At 54.4% G+C, this 25,763-nt stretch overlaps 1 protein-coding gene across 3 annotated transcripts; it reads right to left on the bottom strand.

Annotated features, from left to right (window-relative positions):
- Positions 1-8,501: 8,501 nt before the first annotated feature.
- Positions 8,502-25,530, bottom strand: KCTD15 (potassium channel tetramerization domain containing 15). Of its 3 annotated transcripts, none has more exons than XM_049863724.1 (7): positions 25,318-25,530; positions 23,176-23,270; positions 21,479-21,571; positions 20,672-20,847; positions 14,954-15,098; positions 12,191-12,496; positions 8,502-10,942 (listed from the first exon to the last, which is right to left on the bottom strand). In XM_049863724.1, exons 3-7 carry the CDS (start codon positions 21,542-21,544, stop codon positions 10,784-10,786), a joined length of 852 nt encoding a protein of 283 aa, XP_049719681.1. In that variant the 5' UTR covers positions 21,545-21,571; positions 23,176-23,270; positions 25,318-25,530; the 3' UTR covers positions 8,502-10,783. The 3 variants fall into 3 exon arrangements, with proteins under 3 accessions (XP_049719681.1, XP_049719679.1, XP_049719680.1); XM_049863722.1 differs by lacking the exon at positions 25,318-25,530 and adding an exon at positions 24,867-24,952 and having other exon boundaries at positions 8,502-10,945; XM_049863723.1 differs by lacking the exon at positions 25,318-25,530 and having other exon boundaries at positions 8,502-10,945; positions 23,176-23,911.
- Between the last annotated feature and the right edge of the window lie 233 nt (positions 25,531-25,763).

The raw sequence follows: 25,763 nt of genomic DNA, 5'->3' as shown, positions 1-25,763 counted from the left end.
AACTACAGGTCTCTACACTACAGGAGCAAAACAGTAAGAAGGTAACCAAAAGCTCTGAGAATAAACAAGTCTACACAAGCCCCAACCTCATCTACCCTGAGACCAGAAGAACTAGATGGTGCCCGGCTACCACCACCGACCATCCTGACTTTGGTCACAATAGTTGGTCCCAGATAGAAAGGAAGAAAAACATAAAGCAACACTCAAATTCTTATTAAAAAAAAAAAAATCCAGACAAACTGGAACGATAGAGAGCAGAGGACTGTCTGAGATTATCTCCCTGAGACACTCTTCATACCTAGAACCGAGCCTATCACCTTTTAGTGAAATAGCAGAGTGGCACACAAAATAAAGGATATTACCCGTAAGATCCGAGACCTACTTAAAAACCATCAATATGAGACCAAAAGGTCAACAATTACTCAAAAGCAAAGATGAGAAATGAGGGGGCAGGGAAACTAGAGTACTGGAAAATGAACAAACAGAACACAATTAAAGACATGTTGACTCATTGTGATAAATATAACTAATATCACTGAACAATTTATGTGGAAATTGTCAAATGGGAACCTAACTTGCTGTGTAAACTTTCATCAAAAAACTCAATAAAGTATTATTAAAAAAAAAAAAAAAAAGACACTAGTTGATCCTACCTCTCTGGATGGTTGTGACTGTTAGGATTTGGTGAGCCTGACCTGCTGTAACCCCGAGATTAGACCAGAGGCTCCACAGTGCCTGGCAAGTTGTAGACACTCAACAAATATGTGTGAAAGGATAAATACATTTCATCAAACGGATGTTCTGTAATATGCCTCATCTTTCCTCTGTTTTCAGGACATTGGGGTTTCCCTCCATCCTTTGGCTACTGGAAATAAAATTTGAGATTATCTTTGGACATACAACTTTTTTTGAAATTAGTTTTCTACTCCTTCAAAACAAGAACAGCAGTTGGCTGTGAGGTTATGTAGGCAAGGTACACTTCGGCCAGCTGCCTCCAGTGCAGATGGCTCATGTGGCAGCCACCCACATGGCCAGCGGGCTAGGGCTGGAAGGGGGCAGTGGAAAGAAGGCTGACTGGAGCCTATGTCTGAAGCTGTCCTGACGAACTTCCTCCTGGGAGCATCTTTCACCACGGGTTCCTTGCTAGGACATGAGAACTGAGGCAGGCCAAGGGGCAAACCAAGAGAGGGATGGTGCTCCACTCATATGAGCCAAGGAAGCTTCTCCCTGATGCAAGAGCAATTTTGGAGGACAGTTCAGCAGCTGCAGGCAGTGCCGGCCGGGGGAGTAAATCTAAACCACCTTCCCTCCTGGTGCCTGTCCAGGGTCAGTGCTGGAGGCTGCACACCCACTGCCTGTGCAGGGAGGTGGGGCTTCCCTAAACATCCGGAGAGGTGGAAAAGCCTGAGCCCTGGGAGGACAGGGGACAGAAGGAAAAAGAAAGCACACTCCAGCCTTTTGCAGTACCAGGTCACCCTCCAGGTGGCATCCACTTGCCCACCTCTGTGCTGCTCACAGCTGGTGCCCCTAAACCCCTCAGGACCTGAGCTTGCAACATGGAGAGAGGGGAGGAGAGGGCTGTGAAGTGAAGCCAGCAGGAAAACAAAGGAGGCTTTGCTGTAGAGGGAGGTACCTTCCACTAGGGCCTCCAGGGCCTGGGGAAGTGACTCACTGGGCCCCCGGGATGGACCCACCCATGAGGCTCCATGGGATTGAGAATGCAGCCCAGCAAAAACCCACAGGCCCCAGGGGTGGGATGGGGTTGCCAGTCTCCAGCCTTGGCTGGGTGGAACCTCCATCAGCGTCCCACCTCCCCTCCCTCAGGAGGGCCTTGGGGGTGGCCCTGTTCCTCATTGGGCACTGCCAGGTGGGGTGGCTGCTGATGCCTGGGGCTGTGGGCGTGGTCCCCTCCACTCAACCCTCACTCCCATGGCCCAGCAGGGACCCGGGCTCCCCACCTCTCAGGATAGCCAAGCTTCTCCCCCGCCGGAGGGAGGCCATCGGTGTCAGCCAATGGTGGAGATGCTGGCGATTGCTGGTGTCTGGGCTCTGTCCCAAGGCTCCGTGGACTCTGTGATGAGAACTTTTACAGCCCAGCACACCACAGTTCTCGGGCATTGCACAACCTCCCCAATTATGCTCCATATACTGTGTGGCAACTGGGCGAGAATTCCAGTACCTTGTACATACTCGTACAAATCTGCCTTCCTGCTGTTTGGCTGCTGGGCGAGGAGTGTCTCTGTGGGCCCGGGGAAATGGGGTGCGTTTGCTTCCAAGAGGGCGTGGCACACATCCAGAGTGGGAGCAGCCGCCCAGCTCCTGCCCGTGCAGACTGTTCGCCCAAAACCGCAGCTTCCTCAGGAGACCTGGACGGGATCCAGGACATAGAGAAGGAAGCCCTGGTGACATTCTCGACACAGGCTCTGAGCAGCGGGCTTAGCACAGAGCGACTCCAGCCCCGCGCTGGTGATGCAACTCCCTGTCCGGTCTGGCGGGATGTTGGGGCCTGTGTTTTCATGGGGCAGGGTGGGCATCCGCTGAGGTCTGGCATGGCTTGGGTGTTCTTGTCCCTCCTGGGCTTGGCCCTGCTCTTTAAGACAGTCCTGGCTCATGATCCCATGTGAGGAGGGTCCATGGAGTCAGGCCCTGGAGGACTCAGCTGTTACCATCCCTGGGTCAAGGAAGAGCATTGTCAGCGCTGCCCGGAGGCCAAGGGGTGGATGTGAGGACTGGCTGTGGTATGTAATGGAAATAGAGGCAAAAACCCAAATGCTGCTGCCGTCCAATCCTCTCCTTTGTGTTTCCCTGAGAGTGTGCCTCCCTTTTTTCCTGGGACTCATTAGAATTTCAGGAAGCCTCTTTTGCTCTGGAAAAACCGGAGATGAAGCCTGAGAGGCTGTTGGGTCTTTGTACAAATCAAGGAATTTGGGGGAACCCATGTTTGATGTCATGACAAACTTGAACACGATACTATGGCTTCTCTTCCGGTGACTTCACAGAGCCTCAGGTATTACATCCAGTGAACACTTCCGGCGGATAAACACATGGCTTTTCTTAGCGTCATGGGCATCTTGTCCTCTCAGCCCCTGCAGGGTGAACAAATGTGCTGTACATCAATGCGTGGGGCTCAGAGCAGGGAGGGGGGGAAATAAGAATCTTTGTGGTGGAGCAGGGACCATTTCGATAACCAATGTCCAAACCCTTGGCAGTCTACTTTTTAAGTCAAAGTTGTATGATTTGGCCTCAAAGATATAATAGATTCCATTCAAGACATACTTCCACTGGAGGGGAGGGAGGACTAGAAACACAGCAGTGCCCTTTCCCTGTGGATAAACAGTTACCTACCTACTGCCGTCAAGCCGATTCTGACTCATAGTGACCCTATAGTTACCAAGGGGCAGCAATGCCAGGAGTGACACCATCCCCAGGAGTAATGCTCCTCCCCCAACTCTGCCTGTGGCTCTGAGTTGCGGATTGCTCACCGTGGACCTGCCAGATGCCCCATTTGTCTAGCTTTGGGGCTTGAGGAAAAAGAGTCGCCATCCAGGGTTCCCAAACCAGATCCAGGAATCTGCCTGGGATGGAGGTTGGGTTTCCCAGGAGCTAGGCTCTCCCTTCCACTAAAAGCTCACAGAGAAATGCCTCTAGATTGCAGACAACCTCCTCTCCATAACCCTGGCTGTTGGCGAAGCGGCTGGATTGCGGTCCGTCCAGGTACCAAGTAGTCCCTAACTGGTGGGGGTCATTTAGCAAGCTTGTCCTGTGAGCTGGGCCCTGTTCCCTGTGCTGGTGACACAAAAGGCCTGGCCAGTTAGATGTCACCATGACCTGCATATCTGTGCCCCACTGGCAGAAGCTAGACAGAAGCTGTGGGGTGAGCCATCGGAGAATCTCTGTGAATATTAGCTGAGGACCCACAGTGTGTCAGGCTCTGTGCCAGGCTCTGGGGACACAGGGCAGGCAAACCAGGTGCAGTCTTGCCTGCTAAGGATTTACAGGCTTCAAACAAATACTCACCAAAATATACTCACAAGTACAAACTGGAAGTGATGGGAGGAAGAGAACAGAGATGGTGGCCAGGAAGGAGCTCTTCACGAAGTTGACATGTAAGCAGAGCCCTAAATAATGAGGAGAGTTTGCAGAGTGAAGGGTGCACAGAACAGCATTCCAGGGAGAGGAAACAGCATGTGTGAAGGTCCTGAGGAGAACAAAACTTGGAATATTCCAAGAATCAGAATGAGGCCACTGTGGCTAAAACTTGGAGAATAAGTAGAAAGTACAAAGGTGGAGGGCAGGTGCCAGAGAGCAGAGGGTCTTGTAGGACACCAGCTACCTTTAGGATTTTAGTCTCAGGGTGAGGGAAAGCCAATCAAAGAGACATAAGCAGAGGAGTAACATGACTAAAACAAAACAAAAAATCACCCTGGCTGCTCTTCAAAGAATGGATTGGAAGAAAAATCTATTAGCAAGAATGGAAGCTAGAAGACCAGTTAGAGGACTATTGAAGTGTTCCAGGAAAGAGGTGATGATGGTTTGGACTTCAGTGGGAGTGGAGGAACTGGAGAGAAGTGAACGCATTTGAGATAGCTATTTTGAGGTGAACATCTACAGAATTTGGCTATTAGGTGGAGCAGGGGGAGAGGAAGAGGAAGGGTGGAATGGAAAGGATAACTCTTGGTGTCCGGTGGGCAGCTGTGTGGATGGAGGTGCCCCAGGAAGGGGGAAGCCTGAAGAAGATGTTCAGGAGAAGAGCATAAGTTCAGTTTTGGACATGTTAACTTGAAGGTAACTCTGATACATCCAAGGAGAGTTACCAGGCAGGATATATGGGCCTGGACTTCAGGGAGGTAGTCTGAGCTGGAGAAACACTGGTGGAAATCCTTGGCAAATGGGTGACATTTAATATTGTGTGACTGGATGAGGTTGGGTTTCCAAGGAGCTAGGCTCTCCCAGGACATGAGGTTATAGCCAGCTTGACTGTGAAGAAACGTAGAGGGAGAAGGCAGAAACCAGGAAGGTGATGGGAATCAAGGGAGGGTTTGAAGATGGGAAATAGATGGAGATGATTTGACAGAAAGGGTGAGGTTGAAGGAGAGAGAAGGCAGAGCAATGGAGGGCACCGTCTGACAAGGCAGGAGGGGTGGGTTCTAGGCAGGGCAGAAGGACTAGCTTTGTTGAGGGCAGAGACAGGAAAAGAGAGGGTGGAGGCTGGGGCTGTGGGCCCATAGACTTGGGGCAGGAAGATCAATGTATTCCCACCTGGTGTTGCCTTTTCTTCTCTTCAAAATGAGGTGGGGCCTCCATTGAGAGAGAGGTGGGGGTGGTCGCAGGTGAAGGCCAGTCCATTTCAGGTGTGAGGAGAGTGGCAGAGAGCCACTTTAGAGAGCCAGCTCATCAGGGAGAGATGAGGAGGTTTCCTTGGCAGAGCTGAGGTCCAGGAGAGGCTGGTGGTGGTGACAGGATTCTGTAGGCTGCCTGCAGTGGCCTAGCAGGGACGGCCCAGCTGCTCAAGCTTAGGCCCAGAGAAGGAGAGAGGCTGGGCTGTCTGGGGTTGGCCATGGGACCACATCTTTAAACTATGGGATGAGATCTCTGGGAAAGCCCTGACCCATGCTCATTGCCATTGGCTGGGTTTCGGGGCAGGGAGTGAGCTGCTGTAGTGCACAAGGACCCACAGGAGCAGGTTGGCACCAGCAGGTTTGCTCATCTGATGTGTGTGGTCAGGGCCCAGGAGGAAGACATGAGGGTGAGGACTGAGGTACAGGTTGCAGAGCAGGGTGGAGTTCCTGATCAGCCCTCTCTCCCTTTCTGGCCGTCAAAACTCCCTGGGGCCATGATCCATTTGGGTCATCTTGGAAAACTTCAATGCTTCTAAGAGAATTGTGGTGTTGAAGAATATTCAGTATACCATGGACTGCCAAAAGAATGAACAAATCCGTCTTGGAAAAAGTACAACCAGAATGCTCCTGAGAGACAAGGATGGCAAGAGTTCGTCTCATACTTTGGACATGTCATCAGGGGGAATCAGTCCCTGGAGAAGGACATCATGCTTCGCAGAGGGTCGGCAAAGAAGAGGAAGACCCTCAACAAGATGGATTGACCCAGTGGCTGCAACAATGGGCTCAAGAAAAAAAATGATTGTGAGGACGGTGCAGGACCAGGCAGTGTTTCGTTCTGTTGTACATAGGGTCACTATGAGTCGACCTAACAACAAGAGACCTGCACCTAACAACAAGAGAATGTCGTTGCTAGTCTTGCTCCTCGCGATGAGGTGCTCTAGATGCCTCTAGCCCCTTTTTCTCTTGGTTCACAAAGGCCTCTCTCATAGGCCCTCCTGAGAACCTCAGGGCTGCCCTGAAAAGTACTGTCATCAATGAGTTCTTAACAGAAAGGGGTTCTGAATGTTTTTCTGCCTGTATGCCCCAGTTGAGGTGAATTTTAGCAATTTTACCTAAATACAGTTTTTTTTTTTACAGTTGTTACTGGATGGACGTAATTCCAAGCAGGTGTCAGGGCCCAGGAGGAAGACCTCCCGCAGAATAGGGTGGCGGTGGGGCTACGAAATAAAGCAGGGAAACTGTCTTTGGCCTTATGTTGGAAATGAGAGCTTTACCGTTGTAACTCCTCTGCAGGTTTTCATGGATACTGGCAACAAGCCTTATTTGAGCTAATGAGAAGTCTCTTACACTAACAAAGGCATGAGCTGCTTTTGACACATATGCATTAAAATCATCAACTTTAAGGACATTCACTTGTAGATCATCTCAAACCCTGTGGCAATTAACAGTGAGTTTTTACTCTATGCAAGTGACCCAGGCTTGAGTGTATGTAACTCCATACCAAAGCGCCCACCAGAGATGGCCGGCCAGGGCCCATCGCTCTATACATGGAGCCACTTCCTTTCAGTGGGGCTATGGGTGAGAGGAAAGGGGGCTAGTAGCATCCTCACCACACACGAGATGAGAAGTGTTATGTGGCTGCCTTGAGCTTGGTCACCTCAAAGGCAACTGGAGTCATGGCCACACAGCTGTGACACCACAGCTTCTACATCACCCCTCCTCAGCCCAGGCTCAAGGCCAGCAGCTGGCCTCTGCCGGCGCCAACGTCCCTCCAGCTCTGTCTAGAGCTTCCTATTAGTTTGAGCCAGACATCCTGCCTTGAATTGAAAACCCTCACAGCTCCACTTTTTTGTATCTCGCCTTATCTCCCATTTAGAAACTACAACCTTGTGAACGCTAGTCTCCTCTAGGACCAGTCTAACTGATTCTGTCACTGGAGATAGGCACAGAGGATTAGGGCCTAATGGGCCCCCTTGGCAGGCAGTATTCTCTGGAGAACTGCAAGCTACCTCCTGGACAAGAAAGAGGGTACCCCTACCCCATGTCCATCAGGCTCCGTTGTGTTGGCTGAGCAGCCGACACACAGCGGCTTCCTGTGGTCAGGGGCTTAATGGCATTGCTTCGCCAGGTCTCATGTCTGCACTTTCTCTGCCCGCTTTTCAAACGTATTAGAGCGGTTTGCTTAGCATACGCAAAATCGATATAGTGCAAAAGGCCCATGGCACCCTGAATGCCGGAATTCAGAGCTGGGGTTTGAGAGAAGGCAAAGGAAGCCCAGGCCTGCCTGCCACCATCCAGTCTGCAGTAGGGTCCATGTTTGGTGTCTGGGGCCCATGCACCGGCTCAGGGCCCAGCCCTCTGTAGCATCCCATCAGATCAGGAAGGGCTCAAATTTGGGACTTAGGCCACTCAAGGAGCATTGAGAGGCCAAGCCTGGCCCGCAGTGTGAGAGACAGTAGCTCCAGAATCATCTAAATGTCCCTTCACCCAGGGTCCCTTTTGGTGGCTGCCTCAGTGGACCAGAAAACAAAGCATCAGAGCTGTAATTTATAAAATAACCTTTATTTATTGTAGGGAACACAGTCAAAAAAAAAAAAAACCAAGGAACAAAAAACCTACTGCTGTTGAGTCGATTCCAACTCATAGCAGCCCTACAGAACAGAATAGAACTGCCCCACAGGGTTTCCAAGGAGCACCTGGTAGATTCGAACAATGGACCTTTTGGTTAGCAGCCAAGCTATTAACCACTGCACCACCAGGGCACAGACAAGCGGTAGCTTTAAAAAACTAAAGAGATGCCAGTGTTGTGATCCGACTTTGCACCCCATGTGAGCAGTATGGTAGCAGGAGCCATCTGCTGTGGCTTTGCCAAGTTCTCACCTGCATTGGCAGAGGTCTGTGGAAAGTAACTGATATGTTGGCACAGCTCTCTGTCCGGTTGCTTATAATCAAGAATAGTTAAGTTTTGAGGTTTCCAAAGAGCAGAAGTAACACCTATACTGCCGGTATTTGATCAAAAGATGACATATTAATTCTAGGGAGCATAAAAATGTTTTAAAGAAATGGATCATATGTATTATTGTTTATAGAGACTATATATAATCAAATCATAACATTACTGAGGGAGCAGAGTATCTTCTCTACAAATTCAGAAATCCCCAGTTTATGTAAAACCATACCTCCTGATTTTACTTAACTGATAAATAAATGAGTAATTCAATAAGGTAGAGTTACTTTTTTTTTTTTTCCTTCTCTTTTAGGAAATGGTTTAATCAAAAAGAGTCTGCTTGGAGATGCGAGAGAATCTCTACCCATCAGGAATGGTGCCGGCTATTATGCCAGAAAAATCCATATACACACACGCAGCATTGAGCTGTTTTCACAAGACTTCCTTTCTAATAAACACAACACTTTCTCCTCCTCTCAGATGTGAACCTCAGATGCCAAAATGTGAATCTGCCAACTGTAGGTGCGTTGCTAAGCAGACGAGAAGCCTAGCAAGTTTGTCCAGCAAATTAGATTGTGCAGTGGGTGGCGTCCGCTTCGTGGCCTCAGACAGGAAGCAGCTGGTCTGTGCTCCCAGCCTCCGAGGCAGGTTGAGGCTGGTGGCCCTTACCAGGCATGGAAAAGGGTCTTTGTGGGTGAGAACATAAGGGCTTTGAGGGAAAATAAAAAAGCTCATTAAAATTGGAGGCCTACGTGAACATTCAAACACCTTTCCTTGGAAAGAGATGTATTGAGATCTTGTTTTGTGCCCGGTGGCTGTGAGCCTCTGTCCCTCTGGCTGGCCTGAGCCAGGGCCTGCCACCTCCTCATACCTTACTGTGGGGCAGAAAAGAGGTCGCAACCCCATCCAAAAGACACTGAGAGAGAAAATCCCAAACATTTAAGACTGGGTTCAAGAGTCCCCTGGATGCCTTCTGTCTGCTTTTTCCCAGTTCACATTTGGTTTAAAAAACCAAAACCAAACCCGTTGCCATGGAGTCAATCCCGACTCACAGCGACCCTATAGGCCTTAAATCAGAATTCAAACCTTTGCTGCCCAAAGGCGACATCCGAATGCAATAAATAACACCTAGCTCAGACCCCTGCCCCTGGCCCAGCTACCACTGCCCACTCTTTCTCCATCTGAACTGAAGGAAACTCAGGACTTTCAACCCCAACCTCCCTGTCAAATTTGGGGATCAACTGCTGCTTGGTCCAGGAGCCTCAGTCTTTTGTTTATAGCCTCATTTATGGCATGAACGAGAAACATACTGTGTTTACACAAACACGCGACAATTGTACATCAGCATCTTTACAATATTAAAGGAATCATATACAGGTCTACAGACATTGTACACAGGGCTGTGCCTGCTGGGGTGCCCCGCCCACCAAGCAGTCCGCTCCTGTTGCTCCTCCCAAGGAAAAGCCAGCATGAGGGGACGCGTGACAAGGCCAGGGGTGAGGCAGCAGGTCTGTCAGGACCCCTTGGGGGTCCAGTCCTCATTGGGATCAGGGGTCCAGAGCCTGTGTCCAGGCCTTATTGGCAGGCTAGCATGACAACAGTTCAATTAAAATTCAGTGTGCATAATTCATGTGGGAAAAACAGAGCTAGGGACGGCTTCCTGAGCTGGGACCCAAAGGATGATGCTGACAGACAGGCCCCTTTACCCTGGGGCCCATTCCTGAGGTAAGAGTGTGGTGTGGCCCTCCGGTGGACCGGGACATGGAACCCAAGCATGAGCACACACACAGGACTGGAAGCCCCTGGCACTAGGAGATGGTCAGGTGACCCAAACAGCTGGGGCCTGAGCCCCGGGTGGCAGCAAAAGCGAAGAACCTCAGGTGGCTACAGATCCATCCAGCTCCACCCCTGCACCACCCTCCTCCCTCCTGCTTCCCACCACCCCTGCCGTGCTGCCGTCCCGTTCTGTCCCTGCACACGGACAAGAATGACAAAGCCCAGCTCATTATGGGTCTGGGCCCCAGCGCCCAGGATGCCCCCCAACGCATGGGCACACCGCATGTCTGAGAACTGAGCACCAGGGAAAGAAGCATTGGTCCTCGGGGGCCTCTCTGATGTGTGCAGATACTGTCACCTCCATTTTAAATACTGTAGAAAAATAAGCCATTTCTGACGTGAGGAAACCCACCAGAGTCAGACACGCGCGGAGATGGGTGAGCAGCTCCTCCGGAGTGGGACGGCAGAGCCTCTGCTGACCCCGCCTCAGTCGGCCCAGCGCCCCTGGGGACATCGCCTGGGCCGGGAGCCCCAGGGGCCAGGAGGGCAGACAGTGGAGTCCTGCTGTGGTCTCTTTGGATGGGCTGGCCTCCAGATCTGGCCTTCTGTTGCTGTGACACTCAGGGCCCTCAGTCTCTTGCTTGCCACTGAGCTCACACACAGAACTCCTCAGCACTGTTTCCAGGTCCCCGGGTGTCTCAGGTGGGCACTGAGGAAGGGCCTAGTCCAAGGGCTCCTGCTTTATCCGGATGGTAGTGGGAGTGGGCTGCGGCCGCCGCTCCTCACGGCACAGCACATACTCGCTGAACTGGGAAGAGTCCACACCACCCCCACAGGAGGCGGCCATGCTGAACCCCTTCTGGAACAGCCTCTCCAAGACCTGCTGGGGAACAGAAGGGTCAGTAATGCCCAGCTACGGAGTTTGCCTGGCATGGGCTGGGGGTGGGGCCTAGTTTTCCAAGCTACTTTCTCTTGTTAAGATCTGTCTCACTCACCAATAAAGGTCCCTGCAGAACCACAAGTTGGGCAACTACAGGAAGGACAGGAGCAGCCAGGAGGGACATAGGCAGACCTGCTGGGCCAGGGATCCTGAGTGACCAAACCTGGGTGGCTGCCCCACCCAGGCCCCAACCTGCTGCCTCAGGGGTGTGGAGCTTCGACTTGGGAGGCAGAGCCTTTGGGCCCCTTGCTTCCTCTCCAGGGTGCCCCCATGTATCCTGCCCCCTCTTACAGACACATAGTCTTAGGCCCCCTCCCACCCTGAGGCCTGCCCCAATAACAGAGCCCCCTGCCCCCCAGCCTCCAGGCAGCCACTGCTTCCCTGGGCTGTGAGTCCCAGCTGCTTTGAGGCCTGGGGGTTTGTCAGCACCAGGGATCTCGGGGTGGAAAGGGGAGGCATCCTTTTTCCATCTACTTCTGCATAACCCCCATGTCTGCGTTTGTGTGCACCTCTGTGAGGGGAAGATCTAGCCACTGATCCCTGCAACTCAGCAAGTTCTGACCCACAGGCTGCAGGTTTTCCCCAGGCAGTCCGTTCTGCCCAAACCTGGAGATAGGAGTCTGATCTTGGGTTTGGGAAAGAGCTGTAAGGAAACAGGCCCCACTCTACCCTGGGGCTTCCCAGTTCTCAGATCCAGCCAAAAAACACTCCAGGCAGCTGTTTGTGTGTCCGTGGCCCCCAGGCCAGCAGAGTCGGGACAGGGGCTCCAGGCCATCTCCACTCAGTCACTGTCCTCACTCTCCTGGCTCCCTGGGTTTAATTTTAATCCAGAGCCAGACTCTGGGTGTCAAATGAAGCACACTTTGTTGAAAATACTCTGGGCCATTTTTATAGAACATCCTTTTGGAGGAGGAAAAAAAAGTACAGATCAATTTTTTTAAGTCCAACCCCCAGGCACCATCATTTAATTATGAGCGGGATATAAATTATGCATCAACATATTGTTGCCTTTTCTGTAAGATGGCACGGGAGGACTGCGCCATTCCAGGGACAGGGCCGCCCTCTGTCTCTCTCAGCTGCCCGGGGGCTTTGGGCAGAGGGGACCGAGGCGGGTGGGGTGGGGCAGATGGGGTGAGGTGAGGGGGGCAGACGGGGTGAGGCAGGTGGTGCAGCAGCCACAGCGCTCACCTGCACCGAGTTGAGCCGGCAATAGCCGTTGAGTGGGAAGCGAATGACATGCGTGGGGTCCTGGTTCCAGCCGGCGTTGACGGAGTTGCACATGACGTCCCCGGTCTCGGGGAAGACCTCCTCAATGAGGGCCTTCTCGCCGCTGAGTGCGATCCGCTCGCCCAGGTCCGGCGTCACCCGCACCACCAGGCAGTCGCAGGCCCGGCTGCGGCGCCGCTGCTCTTGCTCCTGCTGCCAGCGCTCCAGCTCCCGCACCATGGGCTGCAGCTGGTAGTAGCGCGCCTCCTCGTACAGCAGGCTGAAGTCCTGAGGCACACACACACTGGGTGTAGGCGAGGGGAGGAGTCCCCCTTTCCACCTCCAGGAGGGCCAAGACCTCCAGGGCACAGTGTGGACTGGGGTGGTTGGCCCCATCGTACAGAGGGGGAAAGTGAGGCTCAGGTGAATGCGTGCAAGCAGAAGTCTAGACTTTACCTGAGGGCAGCAGCTGGCCTGCACCTCTGCAGACCCCCTGAGCTCTCCAATCTGGCAGGAGAAGCCTTGTGGGAAGACTGGGAGGCTAGGATGGAGGAGATGGAGGCAGTGCCCATGCCTGGGAACCTGTTGCCTTCATGGAATCCCACCGAGAGAGGCCGGGGTGGCACATGGCAGCCCCACCCTCACCTGCCCTGGAGAGGCTCACGGCCCAGTGAGGAGGCAAAAAAGGACATTACAGAAGAGTGTCCTCCCCGGTCACACCTGCCTGCGCTGGATTTTCAGCTTCATCACCTACCAGCTCTGAGACCTCTGAGCCTCGGTTACTGAACCTCTCTGAACCTGTTTTCTCATCTATTAAAATGGACATAAATGCCCAGCTCAGAGAAGGAGGGTAAGGATTAAAGGACACAAGATCTGTCAAGTGTCTGGTCCTGCCCAAGGAGACCCTTGGCACCAAGTGCAATGAGGTATCTGGGGAGGGGAAGCCAGGCAGCCTGTTCCTGGGCTGGGCGAGCTTACACCAACTGTCTCTCTCAGACCCTTACATCAGCCTCCTACCCTGCCAAATGCAGGCCCACTCACACCTGCCCCCACCCTGCATAGCCGGGGGCCCATCACAAGTCTGACGGGTAGGCCTGACAGCCCCTGGGGGAGAGACCAGGAAACACAACCCCAGAAGCAGGGCCTGTCACACGGGCTCTCCTAAGTCCCTTCCACCTCCTGACTCCAGCCTGTGGACCACCCTGAGGAAGGCCCAAGCCCTAACTCTTCCCCAGGACCTACCAGTGGTCAGGGAACCACCTGCCTCTCAACAAGAGTTCCTCAGGGCTCCATCCTAGGCCTCTGCTCAGCCCGGTCTTAGCCACCCTGAGGGTTTAAATGACAGGTGCACGCCAACAACTCCCACATCTTCCTCACAGCCCAGAACGTCTCCACCTGACAGACATCCCACTAGCGCCTCCATACAGGAATGGGTGCCACACTCCCCCCAGGCTTGTCCACCCTGGGGCCCTGTGGCTACTCAGGACTCAACCCAAGAGGGAGACACCCTCTTCAAGAGCCCCTTGCCCATGAGCATCACGCACTCATGTCCGTTGCATTCTTTTCCTAAACGTAAGCCTTATCTACCACCCTGCTCCATCTTCTCAGCCTCTGCTCTGGTCCAAAGCTTCCAACAGTCCCCCTAGGCCTGGGGAAGTGGCCCTACCCAGGACTGGTCTCCTGGGTCCACTTCCCCACCCTGCCTGTATTCCTCTCCACACAATAGCCAGCGTGTCTGTTCCAGTGTGTAAATTGGACTGTCATCCCCTACTCACCTTCCCACCATGTGCAGAGTAAAATGCCAATGCTGGGCCTGCCCCCAAGGTCCTGAGGGCCAAAGGGCAGCCCCTTCCTGCCCTCCCCTCCTGGCCACACGACACCCTCTTTGCAGTTCTTCCCTTCACCACTGAGACGAACATCATTTTCTCCAGAAACTCACCCGGGCCAGGTTCCCTGTTGTTCACTCTCACGATACTCTCTAGTTCCCTGACGTGTTTGCCACAACAGAACTCTAAGTGTTAATTTGTTCAACATCTGTCTTCCCTCTAGACCGTGAGCGCTGTGGGGCAGGACCTACGTCAGCCTTGTGTTTCACTGTATTTTCAGCCTGAGTACAGTTGCTGGCACAATCAGCAAATCAGCTGGATGAAGCACAAAACAGTCCCAGGACCACTGGTCTTTTGGGTAGGTAGGTGCTGGGAGGAAGGAAAGAGAGATGGGTGGACATTTGCTGGTATGACTCAGGCCAGCCCAGGCCAGAGCCTCCTTCCTCCCTGGAACCTCAGTGCCATGGAGGGGGGCTCACCACCAAGGCAGGATTCAGGAACTAAGCTAGCCGCCCTGGATGGACTCGCCCTGAGACTTGGGGATAGCCTTTAGTCTAGTGGATGTTAGGTTTGGCTCAGGGCATGTCCCCTTGTAAACTGCCAACTGGGGACAGACTGATGAGCCTCTATCTCCTGTAACTCTGACACACAACCATCCTTACACACAACAAATATTCAACTGGGGTAAGCACCGCTGCTGCTGCTGAACTGTTGTTAAAAAAGTTGTTAAAACACACTGATAAATAAGATAAAAATGTGAGAAAACAAAATTAGTTTAGAAAAACTGATTTAGCCCCCGGCCTCATCGTTTTAACTTTTTATGGTTGCCATGACGACCGCGGGTCCATTTATTACGTCACAGAGTCCTGTGTGTAATACCATGGCATGCACAGCGCGGGGCCGCTAGCTGCGGACTTACCTTGAAGTCGTCCGGCAGCAGCAGTTTTGACGTCCGCAGGAAGCTCAGGATGTAGCGGAAGATCTCCCCATCCCGGTCGATGAAATAATGTTGCTTCAAGCTGTCCAGGACAATGGGTTCCGTGCCATTGAAAAGGCGGCTTATTCTGGGAGAAGAGCGGGAGGGGGAACGTCTGAGGGAGGGGGCTGAGTCCACCGGCTACATCCTCACTGCTGGAGTCCTGTCCTGCCGGAGGGGGACGAGCCTCACATGACCCTGGGACTGTGCCGCGGGTCTGCACACACCTGGGGCAGCCGGTCCACATGCACAGGCCACAGCCAGATGTAGACACGCCCAGCTGTTCACACCAGCCTGCCAACACAGCACAGGTCTGGAAAACTACAGCCAGACACATACAATGCCACCTCACCCCCCACACAAACCAGTCAGTCACAGACCTCGTATACAACCCTCAGCAGGCAGACCCACCCAGAAAAGTCACATCCGCCATCCGGAACCTCAGCCAACAGCCACACACCTAGCCAATATGCGGGAAGCAGCTACCAGAGTACAAATGGCCACACACAGCCACCCCACCCGAGGGACATCAATGAGCACCAGACACACACGCCCAGGCAATCGGCACAGGGTCATACACATATATTCCCTCCCTCCCCAGCACACAAATGACGGGCAGACCCACACACATCCAGACACACACTAGACAATACAAGCCAACCTGGGACACAGCTATACAGACCTGACAAAGTCACAGGTAAACAAACACAGCCACTCACTCAGAGAGCCATGTGATAGAAATAGGCAGGCAGACAGGATGGCATACACGGATTCGTGCCGGCACACAAATGTGCACAGGTGACAGAGTGTGTGCACATGCACACACACATGCACACCAGTGTGTCTAAACACATACCATAGTGCATGAATACATGCACACGTGCCTCAGTGCACAAATGTGTGCACTCAAGTCACAGTGCGCACACACACCACAGCACACACACAAGTGTGCTTGCACACGTACCACACACAGTGCACTCACAGGCACACACACCAGTGTGTATGCACTCATGCACAGCACACACACATGCACCACAGTGCGTGCCTACATGCACACATGCCACAGCATGAGCACACCTGGAGGGCATGAAAAAGGACACAGGTCCTGGCACCCTGTGCTCTGATGGGCAAGTGGTTCCCACAGCGAGTCCAGGGACTGCAGGAAGCTCTTGGGGGCCCCTGCTGCCTGTCTCTATCTACTCCTGGGAAAGAGACTGGGCCTCAGAGCCAGGGCTGGAGTCTCCCCAGTGCCCAGGGTAGTGGGCTCTGGTTTGGCTACCTTCCTCTGCAGAACGCAGGCTGAGCTGTGGACAGTTATGAGCCCCAAAGTGGGGTGTGGGTAGCTAATAATCAGGCTTGGGGACAGGAGGGAGGGTGGCAGGATCTCCCAAGGACAGCTCCACCAGACATTCTTTGGCAAGCAGGTCCACACACTCGTCAGCAGCTAGATCCCAGCAAGGCGGCATGTCTACAAAGCCTGAGAGGAGGTAGCCTTGACCTGGGACCGAGGACTCCCAGCCCAGCCTCAAGCTGATGCCTAAGGCCCCTCCCTCCCTCTCTGCCTGCACTGGCAGGGACTCTTCCTGAGATGGTCCCCACCGCAGCCCCTCCACTGTCCTACCAAGTCAGCCACTCCTAAGGCCCTGTCCAACTGCCACTGTACATCCCGAACAGGAACAGAAGGGTTTAGAGCCCCCAAAACCCTTCTCAGGGTTCCCATCTACATGGCCCTCTGCTCAGCCAGGAAGGCCTGTCCAGGTATGGAGCAGCCATGCAGTCACCTGTTCTCTCTGGGGCCGTGGCCCACCTCCTGTTCCAGTGGCTTGGTGTGAGCAGGTCAGAGGCCACAGGGAGGGGTGAAGGGGCCAGAGCCTCTGGAACCAGTGCTAGAGTGCACCTCAGATGCAACTCCTCTCAGGGTGCCGAAGGCTATGGAGCTTGATCTTCCCCCAACTACCACCTAGGCACCAAGCCTGGGAACAATGGTCCTGAGGACCCAGTCCCTGCTGGAAAGCCTTGTTGGACTCCACAGCCTGTCCATCCTTCAAAGCCCCAACACTTGGCCTCAACAGAGCCTGAAAATTCAGATGTCAAAGGGAGGGACACCCCCAGCATCCTTGGAGACAGATGTGACTGTGCAAGGTGCCACGGACAGTTGTCAGGGCCAATATGGTACCAGCAGGAACGAGCAAGAGCCACATCCGCAGGTGAGTCAGCAAATCCCAGGTTTCAGCCTCCCTGGGGAATGTTCCCCACCGGGATTCGAACTGGTTCCTCCTGGTTCAGTCAAGGCCAATGAAGCGACATTGGAACAGACTCAAATTCTTAAAATGTCAGTGAACCGGAGTGGTAACCGGAATAGGAAAAATGACTGGTCGAAGCCCTGCTAGAAACTTAAATCTCCCTCTTAGAAAGCAAGGGCAGCCTGCACGTTGCATAGCAACCAAATCTCTTGACCAGCAGAGTTGGAAACAGTAGTGCCCCACTCAAAGATGGTGACAAACGGTGCTGCTTTGAACGTGTGTCGAGCTCCACAGTCCTGTATCAGGCTCCTGAAAGGGCTCACTACGCCTCTTCTGAGTCTCCCGTTCCAAGGCTTGACCTATAATTTTTTCTGTTCTGATTATTGCTCAGGTTTAACTAAATCCGATTTTTCTTCATCAGCCGTGACTGAACTGGTGCGAAGCCCTGGCTCCCCACCCTTTCTAGTTGAACTCTATTGTTCTGCGCAGCAAGCAATATTCTGAGCCTGGCTGAGTTCCAAATCTCTCTAGTGGTTAGGGCTGGCTAGGGTTCTAGACCATCCTGCATGTCTAGAAGATTCCAGGCTCATCCACATTCCAGGGCTGGCTGGCTTCTAGATTGTCTTATTCATCCAAGGTGAGAAGGTTCTCAATCTACCTTATTTCAGGGCTGAAGGCTCTAGATCATTCCATGGTTCAGTGTCTGATCCAGAATAAGCTGGCAGCAGAGCAGCTTCTTATAGGACAAATGCTTTTCATGCCCTCAGGGTCTGGGGCTACCAGGGAGAGCATGTTGGGAGGGTTGTCACCGACAACTGCCACAAAGTAATCCCCTGATACCTGCAAGGTCTTAAGAGTCCAGCTCCTGCTATGACCTCTCCTGGCCTTTGCCAGTGGCTCCCAGCCTCAGGGAGTCCTCCAGAGAACCAGCGGGCCAGTTCACATGTCAGCAGCCAAGACAATCAGGGGCAGAAGAGACACAGTCTGATGCCCAGTGCCCAGGTACACAAAGGGGAGGTGTCATGTGGGTCTCCTTTCTTTTTTTTAAGCTTCGGTTCCAATTTCCTGGTCGTTTGAGTGGAAGGTTTTATTAGATCCAAAGCTCCTGGCCATCTTAATTTGGTGCTTCCTCCAGCCAGTACGGAGCTGATTGCAGCAGCCTCAACGTGTCCAGCAGGCAGGGCACCAGTGAGGTCACATACCCAGGGAGTCTGCTCCCAGCCCCAGGCCGCTGTGCTCAGCTGTTTCTGTGTGAGGACCAATAGCTGTTCCTGGGCGGGGCCAGAGGAGGCACCTAGCACTCAGGCTCTCCACTTCCTTGTGTGGGAGCCACCCTGGCTACCCAAGAGCCAGAAGCCCAGGCATAGTACCAGGGACACAGTGACCCAGGTGCAGGGACGAGCCCCCTGACTGCCACAGAGCTACCTGGCATGGGACTCTGCTGACATGCAGCAGCCCCTGGGTGTCCTTGGTGCTCTTAGTTCTCCACCTCCAGGTGACTCACTCATTAATGACACGGGGTGAGGGACTGATCTTCTTTTCCGGAATTGCTAGAAACCAGTTCTTAAATCTTAAGAATTCAGTAAGGGGAGGAGACACCTGAGGGGCCCCTGCCAGCACGGCTGCACAGCCCGTTTCTTGGACCCAGTCCTCACTGCCCTATAGGCCACGCTAACTTCTGGTCTCTGGGCCAAAGCTTCAAGCCTTGGAGCAGCTCTCCTCTGAGCCAGATGTCACCCAGGCTAAACAACAGATTCATCTTGAGGCCCTGCCTCGAAAGAATGCAGAAGGCCACCCCTCAGGGCCTATCTTCAGGCCAAGGGTCCCACACCCAAGGGGAAGGGCATCCCCTCCTCAAAGCAGGACGATGGAAGAAGCGAGCCACCTTGGTGGGCCTGGGAGAGGACAACCACCCCCTGCCCACTCTGCTCCTGGGCAACTGTCAGGAGACAAGAGTGGGGAGGGCTCCCCTCACCTCCCCTAGGACAGGACTGTGATCATTCCAGAAAGGAAAGGTATCTGATTTCAGGAAACACTCATCAAAAAAGGGTCATGGGCAAGGGTTTTACAAATTTAACTCACAAATGTCATCAACCGATTAAGGCGTGATCTATCTCAAACAACTTGGGAATGCCGCAGAAGGCAAAATTGAAATTAAATAAGCAGAATCCATCTCCCGTCCTAGACAGGGCTCTGCAAGCAAGCGTGCGCGCCAATACTGCTGACACCGCCTTGTGCCCTGTCCCCAAAGCCCCAAGTTCACCAGTGCTCCAGGTGCAGTCTCTGCTGGAATAAGGGAATGCACCCCCAACTGCCATCTGTACCCCAGCTTCCCTCAATTCCACATCCACCTCCAGTGTCCTCTTCAAGGGCACACCCCTGCCCATGTGCAGGGCTCCACCCAGCCCTCAGCCACCTCCAGGAGCGGCCATCTCCACGCACCACAAAGCATCCCTGCTCTGAGCAGTCACGCCGACAACAAGGAGCAAGCCCGGCACGCAGGCTTCCAGAGACAGTCCCTTGGTGTCTGGGGGATTAATTAACTCCTCTTGTTATTTCAATGTATAAAACAGGGGTGATCCCCTGCAGCCTCAACCCTCCTGAGCTCAGCCTCTGACAGCCCCAGGGAGAGTGGAGACCACCTGGCTCTGCCAGGAGCAAGCAGCCAGTAGCATGCACATCATGCAGCCAGTAGCTGCTATGTCCACAGGGAAACCAGGTCCTCCCCAAGAAGGGAACCCCCCTGAGAGGCACCAATGACTGGCACAGGCCCAGAGGCATGGCAGAATGGGGGAGATTCCTACTGAGCGGTATCCCCAAGCCCCCAGCCAAGGCCCTGGCCAGATACTTCATCCACTGATGAGTATATAAGGCTCATGCTTATCCACAGCTACGGGTATCCCCAAATGTCCTGGAACCACCTAGCTGGCCACCACAACCCCCAGCATCAAAGAGAGCCTGCTGCTATCCCTTCAAGTCTGGTGGTGGCCACCCAAGCAGACAAAGATGGCAACCTGCAGCTCCTCCTCCTCCCTCCCCTTGCGTATTTCCACAAAGGTTAGAATCGGAAGTAGGATTAAGTACTTCTCCTTTCACCCCTACCAACAACTATTCAGCATCACTCACAAAACGGTCCCCTGCAAAGGCCAAGCCTGAGTCTCAAGAAGAATCTGAAGGCCGCGACCTCTACCAGCAGGTCAGGAGCTCCACCTACCATTCCTGAGGTTGCCAGCTCTGGGTCACGAGCCCCTGCGCGAAGCATCTTTCAACAGGTGAACTTGGCCTCCCAGAGCTCAGCTCTCTGGGTCTACATCAGCCCTGCCCTGTCGACTGCCAGAGAAGTGCCCCACTGGCAATAGGCTGCTGACGCTGCCCCTCACCACTGCGTACCTCGCGCTACGAGGGGCTCGGCTCTTACCTGGAGTCAGGGTATTTGGTGAGTGTGGCCAGGCTGCTGGTGTACATGTGGCCGCCCACATCAATGTGCACAGGCGCGTTAGACTTGGTGAGCTGGGCTGGCAGTGGAATCCCCTGGGCGGCCAGGGGAGACACAGGCGACCGGGTGAGAGACAACCGGGACATGCTTCCTCCCTCCTGGAAATGGAAACAAGGCAGAAAATAAGAGTTTCTCCACAATGGCGCTGTGCACTCCCTTTATAGCGAGTGTGATCACAGATCTAATCAGATCACTTCTGCCTATGCCTGATCACATATTCAGCTGACAAATTACGGCCACCACTGTAATTAAGTGTATTTGCATCATTTTCTTCAAAGTACCAGAGGGAAAAAAAAGAAAGATGCTTATTAGCAATAAGAAATCAAGAAAAAAAATTTTCAAGGTGTCAGCCTCCAGGGGCATAAAACACACTGCAAAATTCTAATTAAAGGTCGCGGGCTTATGTGTTAGATGTGAAATATCCCCTGACAAACGAATCACCAATTTGTGAATTGGGATTCAGGGGTTTTTGCAAGTTTGTCTCAGTAACGAGACACCTCTAAATTAGTGACTTCCTCAGCGCCGAAGGCATCAAGTTTTATACATGCAGTAAATTTCACATCAAATTAAGAGCATTTTTGTTTTAAAAAATACATAATCGTACAGCCAGTCAACAGCTATCCCTTGAGCATTGCTACCATGAGGAAGGGTAGCCAGTCAGCAGACGCTCAGGAAGAGGCAAAGAAGGGGCCACTGGCCACTGACCCAGCCCACCCTGGTGGCTCTCACCGTGGCGCCGGCACTGCTGTGTGCATGAAGCGAGGACCCACTCGGCCGCTCCTTGCGGTGAGGCATCTAGGCTTCCATCGCTGCCCAGAGTACCTGCAGGGAGCACCACCAACAAAACCAGAGGGCTTACTCGGCAGCAGACGCGTCTTCCATGGAGTCAAAGATGCTGAGAATCTTTTTCTGCACACGCTCTCTGGGCCCCCGTGCCATGTAGCGCCTGAGATACCTAACCCTTCCTCTCCACATTCCACCCGGCACTATCCTTTCTCCCCACACACCAGTCTCCCCATCCCCCAAAGCAAGACTCAGGGCCATGGCAAATTACACACATGCACTCACACATGTGTTTTCTGGGCAGCTCCATGTCTGTTAATTTAGCTAATGACAGTACTGAAACATATGCTCACCATTATTGGCCCAAACTGTTTCAGAACAAATCTGATTTCCCTGGTATTTTGGTTTAGAGCCACGTTACCAAGCGTGTCTCCTCTTGCATCAGCAGAGAGCCTTGTGGACCGAGGCTCGGGGAAGGTTCTGCACCTTCCATGGGCTGGGGGGCTGGGGACCTCTCAACCCCGTCCCGCTCCCATGGACGTGCAGCTGCAGCCTGCCGGACGCGTGGAAGCCAGGGCACCAGGAAGAGGGACCATCACTCGGGGAGCCACCTCTCCTGTACAAACTCTCAACAGCAGTGAAGACCTGTCTTTGTTTGCCGAGTCTGCACCTCAGTTTCTCCCTGGAGTCCCGGGATGGTCACCTCTGTGCCTAATGTTTTCCAGACCCCTCATGACACTCTCCCCCAGGCTTTAGAGAGGGGCCAGAAGGAAGCTGACAGCCGCTCAGCTAATGGACTGGTTCCACTCCTCCCTGGGCTCTCAGGGAGCCCTCTGTGTCACAAACCACCTTAAATAAGACTGACCCTCAGTCCCTAGGAGCCACCCCCAGGGCACTTCACAGGGCCAGTGCCAAAGGGTAGAGAACGGTAGGTTTCTGCAGCCCCTTCCGCTTGGGGGGGCGGGGGAGGAACTTTGATCTGTGAACACACACACAAGCACACACGGCTCCACAAGCCTAATCTGGATTTAGTTTTCACACAGGTTTAACTGCTGAGAAAGCAAGCAAATGAAATTCCTGGGACCCAAGGGACTGATTTTCCCCTTAAACTCTGGCATCTAAAATTTGTGCCTTGATAGTCAGCATTCAACTGCCAGAAGTGGACCAAGATCCAATGAGAATCACACTGCAAATAAGTAAGGGTACTTTCCTACGACTGACATGGCTGTTGGCAGGCGGGGTGGGGGTGTAGCTAGCAGCAGACAGTGATGTTTAACTTCGACCCCCACTGGGGGGGCTGTTCTGCTCTGGGTCCCCGTGCTTTGGGCGTTCCTGAGTTACAGCCAGCTTACAAAAAGAAAACCAGGTCACCTATCTCAAGGAAGTTCTGAGAAACCAAAAGAGACCTCAGGAATGGATTCTTGTGCCCTGGGAGGCTCTGCTGAGGGAGGAGTCAGAAGGAAAGACTCAGCTGAGGTAAACTGAACAGGAAGGAATTCCCCAAGGACTGCACAGGGTTTTCCCTACAGTCAGCACAACATCCAAAGTGACATTTAACAGAGTACCCCCGACAAAAGCTGCCCCATCCTGTTCTCACCGGCCCTTTTTCCATAGCAAGCACAACCATGTTCATGGCAACTCACCATTGGAAGCCCCAGGCTTTACGCCTTGACCCGAACCTCCAGAGCTCCGTCCGACAAATCCATTGGTGCTGGACAACGACCTTTTCCTGAGACCGCTGTTGAGGTCAGAAGCATAAAAGTGGGCGCAGTAAGAGACACAAGTTCATGCCACCAACACGAGCATCCAAACCCACGACCTTGGAGCTTCCCGGCCTCCCGAGGCGGGGCCAAACCGCCTGTTGCCGGGGCCTCGGCTGCAGTGCGCGCGAGGGCCTGCGGGTTTCCAAACAGGCTAGGTGTTGACCGGTTTCTCTAAGCTGCGGCGGCGGGAGACCCGGGCCGTGCGCCCACCCGCCACCGAGCCCCGCCCTTCCGAGCAGAGGGAAGCGAGCAGAATGCCACGCTCATTTACACACAAAATGATTTTGTGTCCCATTGTGCTCGCAGTTGTTCAGCTCTCTGGGGGCGATTAAACTGGCTGTGCTGCGGCAGCTTGAGACGATTTCACTAAATCGCTTCTTCGTGAAGTCGCTTCTTTGCGAAGCTGTTATTTTAACCATAAAAGGTAAACAGAAGGCGGCTCGCGAGCTCCCCTCAGCTCCGCGCCCTGAGCGCCGGCCTGGGGCGAGGGTGCCGGGGGGCGGGGGAGCTGCAGAATTGGCCAGGGTGCGGGCCGTGTGGAGACAGGTTGGGCACCTGGCGCGCGCCGGCTCCACCTCGAAGCACACCGGCCGGTGTGAACTTCCGAGAGGCCTGAGCCGGCTGGGCCGAGGCCCACGGGTGCCGCGGGGCGGAGGCGGCGGTGGAACCAGAAGCGCCTGGCCGGGCGGGGAGGAGTGTGCAGCGGGGCGGGGCGGGGGACAGTTAAATCAAGAGGCAGACACTTTGAGACCACAGATGGGAAGCTCGCCTAATTAACGACGTAAAAGCGCTTTTGTTCTCAAAGTTTATTGTTGCCGGGATTAAAAAAAAAAAATTGAAACTAATGCTGTTATTCACTCGTGCAGTTAAATTCCTTCATGCACATTTGAGACACGGAGTGAAAACTTGAAGCTTATCTTTCTGCAGTCGGGGACGGGGGGGCGACCGGAGATAGTAAAACGCTTTGGCAGGGGCGCGAGGGTTGCGAGTGTGTGCCCCGTGCGCGCGTCCAAAGCAGGGGGTGCGGGCGGGGAGCACGGGTCTGGAAGTGGCGATCTGGTCTGAGCACGGCCCGTCCCCGAACCCCACGCTCGGGACTCGACCGCCAGCGCACCGGCTTTCCCTTCGTGTTGCGGACTTGCAGGGTGGGTGTCAGGGAACGCACATCTGTCCCATTGGAGACTTTTTCTCAGATTTGGGCGCCAAGCTGGGCCCTGTTCATCCCGAAACCCCAGCTGCCCAAGCCCGGTTCTGACCCCAGAAACTCGATGGCCCCGCAAGACGCTCCGCCCTGCGCCCGGTCCAGAGTGCGGGGACCTGCGCGTCCCTCCGCCCGCTCGAGCTCGACGCCTGCCCGCGTGGGCAGGGTCCACCCACGGCCAAGACTGGCCCACGTGGGCACCCCCCGCACCAGGCCTTTGTGTTGTGCGCCCCCGCGCCGCCAGCACCGGGACAAAGCAGCCGCCCCCGCCCAGGTCCGGCCCCTGGGCTGGGCGACTTTCTCGGGATAGTGGCCACTTTGGGGGCAGGGGTGCGCAGCGTTGTGCAGTGGCGGGCCGCGCTGGGCTTACCTCGGAGCAGGAGCGGCAGATCGGGCTTGGGCGCAGCCCCCGCCCCCCGCAGCTGCCGGGTCTCCGGCACCCGGCACAACCTTGCCTCCTGTGCTTGCTGCGCGGGTCGCTCCGGTCTCGTCCTGGAGTTACTTTCTCTCTCGCCCCCAGCCCTCCCCCCCACCCACCCCTCCCGCCCCAGCCCCCGATTCGTGCGGCCCCTCGCGGCGCGGCGCGCCGGGGCCTCCCCTCCCCTCGCCTCCTCCCCTTCTCGCGGCCGCCGCCGCCGCCTCCTCTTCGCGCCGCTCTCCGGCTGCCCTCCCGCCGCTCCCACCTCTTCTCCTCCCTCCTCTTTCTCCAGCGGCCTCCCCCGATTGCTGGGGAGAAAACCAGCCCCCCACTCCGCCCCGTAGCCCGCGCCCTGCCGCGGCCGAGCCCGGACGCGAAGGGCAGCGATCCGGCTCCAAATTACCCAGCGCGGCGAGAGCGAGCGGGAGCGCGCGGCGACTCCTGGCTCGGGGCTCGGCTGCGCCGCGGGGCAGAGGATTAGAGTCGCAATTAGCTCCGCGCGCCCGCGCCTGCCGCGCTAGGCGACAAAAATGCGCTGTTTCCCCTCCTTTTGCTGGGCGATTCCAACCCGCCTCTCTCGGAACCCGCGCCTTCCCGCTGGGCCCCCGCCAGGACCCTCCCGGGAACCGTGCGCTCAGGCCTCGCGCCCTCGGCGGCCCAACCCCGCCCCCCGCCGGCCGGCCACGCGGCGCCCAGGCCTCCTCCGGGCTCGGGAGGGGGTGGGGGAGAAGCTGATTTTAATCATTGTCATTTCATCTGATGTAATATTTCCCCGGGCGCTTTCAGCTGGGCATAAATTTTCGGCTCCCAAATAAGTAACACAGGGCACGTTTCTCACATTTCTTGACT

Source organism: Elephas maximus, chromosome 21 (assembly GCF_024166365.1).
Source record: "Elephas maximus indicus isolate mEleMax1 chromosome 21, mEleMax1 primary haplotype, whole genome shotgun sequence".
In the NCBI taxonomy this organism is placed as follows: domain Eukaryota; kingdom Metazoa; phylum Chordata; class Mammalia; order Proboscidea; family Elephantidae; genus Elephas; species Elephas maximus.
Note: the sequence above shows the minus strand (reverse complement) of the source record. Positions and strands in the feature narration are given on the sequence as shown.